The following is a 6,293-nucleotide window of genomic DNA, read 5'->3' as shown; positions in this document are numbered from 1 at the left end:
TCCATATACAAAAAATATGCCTGTAGGATTCAAGAAAAGTGAACATGTGAAATATGTTAACATTCTCTTTATTTGATAAACACTCATCTCACTTGAACAATGAGTCACACATTCCTTGTATTACATGTTTTGAATGGAATAAACGTTATCTTATATCACTTGCCCAATGTAATTAAATTTTGCTTTCTTTATGTAAATATGATCCACTGTTTTGTCAAACATAGCTGAATTTTGAATTACGATGACAACAACTTGTTTGCATGTGGTTAAAATTTATTCTTGAGAATTAAAGTTAACAGCATAAAAGAGAAAAAAAGGTTGATAACATTTCGAATTCATGTGACTTCTATCGTTAAAGTTTAAGACAACTGATAAATTTTGATTTAAATCTAAGACTGTGCAATCATCTTTAGGCCATTCTAGAAGTTGTCTGGAAAGAAATCTAGCATAGTTTTAATATTAAATATGGGGTTACATATGAGTACCAGAAAAATTTAGTCGCCCAACCATAGGCTTAAATGTGACCGTTTTAATATTACTGACTTTCGAAAAAAATGTGATTTTTAATTTTCTACGATTTCTTTTGGTTTTATGAGTATCTACATTTCATTTATACTTCTTTACAATAGTCCGTGGCACAGTCCGTCTGAAGCTTTTCCTTTAAAGGGGGTGTTTCTAGTCACCTGATCCCAACCCTGTATCATTTCCCGGGTTCCCTGTTTTATGTCCTATAAACATATTTTTATTTTTTTAAATACATGTTAATTTCGACCCTGTTCGTTAGCTTTACCTTTGAGATCAAATACAGAGGCTAGGTAGAGCATTAACCGGATCAACATTACATATTCGTTTGCAATCTTTTTTAAAATAAAGTTTAGGAATCTAGTATAGGTAGGGAAGATCGACGTCAACATTTAAGAATCCATTATCCTTTGGGTCAATGGAATATCATAAGAATCAAACACTAAAACTTGATTTTGTTAAATATTCTTAGAAAGTGAATTGTGTGTATAATTGGATTTTTAAAGGTTGAATTAAACCAAGTTCATTTGAAACACATGCAAAGTAATGGGACAAACAAAGCTTCGTGTGCTAGAACTATGACAAATTGTTCATGTTTTTCATGTTTTCCTAATTATTTTATCTACCTTGATTTCCTAATATATATATATTTCTAATATATGACCAGCTTAAATCAACCTTATCCCGTTGGAGCTGAACCATCAGCCTCTGTTTCATAACTGTTTCATAACTTTGACATTTTTGATATAAGGTTAAACACTCCTTAGATTCATTGAAACAATTTTCCTGCTTAATATTCCTAAGAAATTGATACTGATTGAATATAATTCGGCAGTTGAACAAAAGACCCTGACATCGTTAAAAAGTTTATGAATTACACAAAACGGACCAAAAATGCAACACGATACCAGAGTGACACAGGAGATGTAGATGACTTATGTCGTGTTGAGTGTACACACAAGCTCTTTCTCTGTATTTTTACTGTAAATATCACATTCACTCTGTTTATTCAAAGGATGATGTGGTTGTAATCTAAGAATTACTCAGTATAATTCTGGGTTTCCCAATTTTTGTAAAATAAAATTTAATTTTCAGAACATAATGAAGTTTGAAATAAAATAGGACAGCTTGTTGTAGATCAGAAAAAATAATCCTCACGAAATATTGTTTTGTTCAGTGAGGTAGGATTTCTTTTTCTATTGTTAAAGTAGTTTTAAATGACACACGTTGTATGTGCAAAATGACATGCAGAGGGATTATCCGTGTAGTTAGCTATAACACTTAAAACTTTCAACACTTGTATTTTTCCTGTACAATGGATTCTACTTCACCTTCCCGAGCGTAAGTTTTAATGAGATCAGTATCTTTTCTTTTTTAAAAAATCTTTTTACTATCTGTATCAGTAAATTTTCTTGGCAATTTCTCTAATAAAAAAAAATAGCTAGGCACAAACAAATCTTTTTCTCCAAATACCATTTTGAAAAATTATTGACATGCTGTCAGCCCAAGCTGAAAATTGTGGAAAAAACAAACTTATTGACGATGTTAATTATGAATTAACTCAAGTGGCATGCAATAAAATATATTTTCCCTTATATTCATTTATAGTAAGACAGACATGCAGCTCATGTCAGAGTATCAGTATCGTAGTCTCTGTCAGGATATTGGGACCTCAAAGGTAATTGATGCCAAAAGAGACTTAATGGATATATCAGAAGTTCTGCAGAATCAAGCACTTGGAAATGGTGATGTTTTCATGGGGAGCGGGAGTAACAGAGAGGGATTCAGACTACAAGGATCAGATGTTGACTCAATGTTCTGGCCAGATAATCACCGTGTGATATGGGACTTATCTCAATCTTTCAGTTACAAAATACAGAGAAAAACACTGATTCTCTCTGACAGTTCTGATAGTCCTCCAGGATACACTTTATTATATTTACTGTCACCAAGCTTGAACCAGGAAGTCCAGAAAGCTTGTGTTAAAATGGATAATAAACATTACATATCGAGCTCTAAATACATACAGAGCAAATGTTCTCCTACATATCTTAATTCCAACCCACGCATGCATGGACCATGTATCAGTAAAAGTCATGGAATACTAGACATAGATTATGCCTATGGTTTTTTCTCTGACTTTTGGCCACCATCTGCTTCCTCATGGACAGAAAGAAGCCACTCATGGCCCAAGCCTCATATTGTTGATGATGTTTTAAAAAGTGGATGCCATTTTGTAGCAATTGGACACGAATTGGGAAGGCACGAACACAATGAATGGAGAATTTCTTTCTCTTTGGCCGAAAGAAAACTTGTGTATTCAATGAACCATTGCCAGTTCATCACATATGGCTTGCTGAAATTTTTTTTAAAAAAGATAATTAACGATGGACAAAGTGATGATGATAAATTACTGCGTTCATATCACATGAAGACAGCCATTTTCTGGGTACTTCAACAAAATGCGATCCCTGAATGGACTCCACAAAATCTCTTGGAGTGTTTTTGGGTCTGCTTTAAACAAATCCTTAAATGGGTGTATGAGGGGGTATGTCCTAACTTTTTCATTCCAAATAACAACATGTTCCTGAAAAGTATTCATGGTAAAGAACAACATGTATTATTTATTCGACTCTATAAGTTGTATGAACAGGGTGTTTTAGAATGTCTCTTCATTAAGTCTTGTGAAGGATGCCAAGATATACTTCAGAACCACATCTCCATCTGCACTGATGAGGATAGTCTGATTTCTGAGGCTGATTTTGATGTCAAGCTATTTGAAGAAATTTTCTACAATGATACACTACCCGCATTAAACGCACAAATGTGTTTAAAGTATTTATACACCATAGAACAGTCGATAGGATTACCCCTTTCAAAGTATCAAGTCATTGTGGTTCAGAGGCATACATGCTCTATCCTTCAGAAACTTGCGTTTATATTACATATGGATTCTCTTACACAAAAAAACAAACGAAAGTACAGAGCTGACAAACTGTTCTGTCAAATCCTGAAATTTGCAGCGTCGTTTGGGTGTATTACCGACATGCTGTTTATTGCCATATACTATTACAAGACATATAGATATATGAAAGCATTATTTATTATAAATTTAATTAGGATTAAGTTAGCACGGCCATATGTGATACAAAACTTTGATGAAGTTCCAGAGATGTATAGTATGGCTCTAGGCTCTCAGTCCTGGTCTACAAAGATGAGACATGCTGTGGCATGGAATATTAAGCTTCACAATAAAATGCCTTATATAAGTGAATTGATACCAGAACACCAGTCCAGTCTAAGGAACGATATCCCTTCATTAATGGTCCCACCATTTATACTTTTAAACATGCTAGAGATCTTATGCTATAATCATACCGATCCAATGAAAGCACAAAAAAATCTTTATATTTTAAAGATCAATCTTCTCCTTGATGAGGGGTATCGAATATCGACAGATGTTAGTAACATAGCGTGGCATATATTGGGCATGTGTCAACAGATGACAGGACACTTTCAGGATGCTCTATACTCTTACCAACAATCTCTGAGAGAAGATCAACTCCACAGCATTAAAACTGCTACAGAAAAGAGAATACTAGAAATTCTAGAAAAAAATTTTTAATATCATTGAATAAGTAGACATTCTTGGAAGAATGGAAGAATTTAACATGTCTTTAATCATTTGTAATCAACTGACTTATCCGTTGCCGTATTTAGTACTTTATAATAGGAATACATTGTAATATTGTTACTATTAAACAGCTAATGTTTATGTCCACTGATTATAATTTTAACATTATCGACTAATTTCAAACTGCAATATCAAATTGTTATACCAGTATGAGCTGCATTTTTGAAAATTTTTGTTTGCTGTTAAGATGTATATTAGTAATAAAATTGTATTAAATTTAAACCTTTATGATTAATTGAAGAAAAATAAAGCATCAATTAAATGTGTATACTAGCTATAATGTGATGTGGGCATTAAGTATGAATAAGGAAATGAATTTGAACTTTCTTTGTAGATAAAATATGCAATCTCTGAATCTTTATAGCTCATTTACATAGAAATCCCCATATTTAGCTTTAACTCATTCGCGTTATTTTGCTATAATCAAAGCTTATAAATAGTTTTTTTCATCGCAAATATGAAATACTTATTCACAATTTTGCAATAAAAATTTCTGTCATCAAAGTTGCATTTCATTTTGCTTGAAGGAAGTTGCTTTCTGGACTTCGTGATTAAAGGTCTGTTTCTTTTTCTTTAAGTGAATATGATATTTATAGGAACATACTACCCTTTTCTATATCACACCCTAACTCAGTAGGCTGAGCACATGCTCCCTGATAGGATGGATATAGGTTCTGACCTCTGTCATTAAAACATGAAATAATAGGTTACATATGTTCCTTCGTCAAGTGTTCTGCACTTTGAAGTAAAAGTTGAGGGTCAGTCGGAAGAGACCTTAAAATCTGAGGCACCCTGTCAGTGTAGGTGTTAAAACGATAAAGTTCCCATATGGCACAATGACCCCGAGTGAGGAGTAAAGGTCTAAATTTGAAGTCCTCACAGGTACATGATCAAACTCTATGCGAGTAAAAAATATCAAGAATAGGACCTAAAACAACAAACAATCATAGAAAATCAATATCACATCCTGTATCAGTTAGAGACACTACACTGAAGGCCTGATGGCTTATATTGTTTCAGGGCAAATACAAGATGTGGTATGGAATAGAATATGTTTATGCCCTCATAATCGACGATTCAGAAGTACAAAGTTTTTGCCATGTCTGTCCGTCTGTCTGTCTAATTTATCCGGAAAAACGTTCACCATACACTATCATTTAAATCAGTTTGGGCTAGGACCTTCATATTTCACATGTGCATTCCTTTTGAGAAGACCTTTCTTTTGATACTAGGTATTTTACTTTGGATCTAGACCATCTAGTGCAAAAAATTATGAAACTTTAACTCTGGTCATAGACTTTTAACAAATGGTGATGGGCTCTCAGTCTTCACAAGTGTATTTATTTATTTATTTGGTATGAGGTCTTCTATATTTCACAGATGCATTTCATGTCAAATGACCCTTCTCAATATTGCCTTTTTTAAAATTGAGCATCGATTTTGATCCTATTCTGAACCAGATAATTTTTATGAAACTGTGGATTTTATGGTTTTTGTTTCATAAACAAAGGTAGAACTTGGACTTGAAACTGTGGCAAAAGCAATAAATAAAATAATGATTCTTCGTTAAGTAGCATTCTGAATAAATTTTAATTGCAGTTAGACAAAAACTGTTGAAAAAAGAGTTTAAAAAAGAATTTCACAGATATAGCTGTTATGAAATCAAAAAACAGATCCACAGAATGATGTATCTTTGTTTTGTATTTATGTGTTAAAATTAGATGGGACTAAAACTGTAGAAGGAAAACAATTTTGAACAAATTTCACAGAAGTTTCTGTTTTAAGTAACCATGCCACCATCGTTGAACACTGTTCATCGACATCAAACTCCATCTGAGTGAAACATTCTCGAGAAGGATGTAAAACAACATAGAACTTCATCGAAATCAAATCCTGATACATGAACAGAGAATTATGTATCTAAGTGCAATCTACTTTAGTAGCAAGTTATAATAAAATTGAACAAAAACTGCCAGAGGAGAGTTGGTTTAAAAAAAAAGTTTAAAGACAGATAAAAAGCAACAAAATTAGACAGCTACAGTATACGTACCTGGCCATAAGTCTGTCATAAAATGGC

General features: G+C 33.0%; 1 protein-coding gene across 1 annotated transcript; it reads left to right on the top strand.

Annotated features, from left to right (window-relative positions):
• Positions 1-1,763: 1,763 nt before the first annotated feature.
• LOC134237139 (uncharacterized) lies at positions 1,764-4,417 on the top strand. Its single transcript, XM_062719231.1, has 2 exons — positions 1,764-1,863; positions 2,131-4,417. Exons 1-2 carry the CDS (start codon positions 1,838-1,840, stop codon positions 4,145-4,147), a joined length of 2,043 nt encoding a protein of 680 aa, XP_062575215.1. The 5' UTR covers positions 1,764-1,837; the 3' UTR covers positions 4,148-4,417.
• The last annotated feature ends 1,876 nt before the right edge of the window (positions 4,418-6,293 follow it).

The sequence above is a fragment of the Saccostrea cucullata genome, unplaced genomic scaffold, assembly GCF_032062105.1.
Source record: "Saccostrea cucullata isolate Sc308-1 unplaced genomic scaffold, CSIRO_AGI_Scuc_v1 ctg3487, whole genome shotgun sequence".
In the NCBI taxonomy this organism is placed as follows: Eukaryota; Metazoa; Mollusca; class Bivalvia; order Ostreida; family Ostreidae; genus Saccostrea; species Saccostrea cuccullata.
Note: the sequence above shows the minus strand (reverse complement) of the source record. Positions and strands in the feature narration are given on the sequence as shown.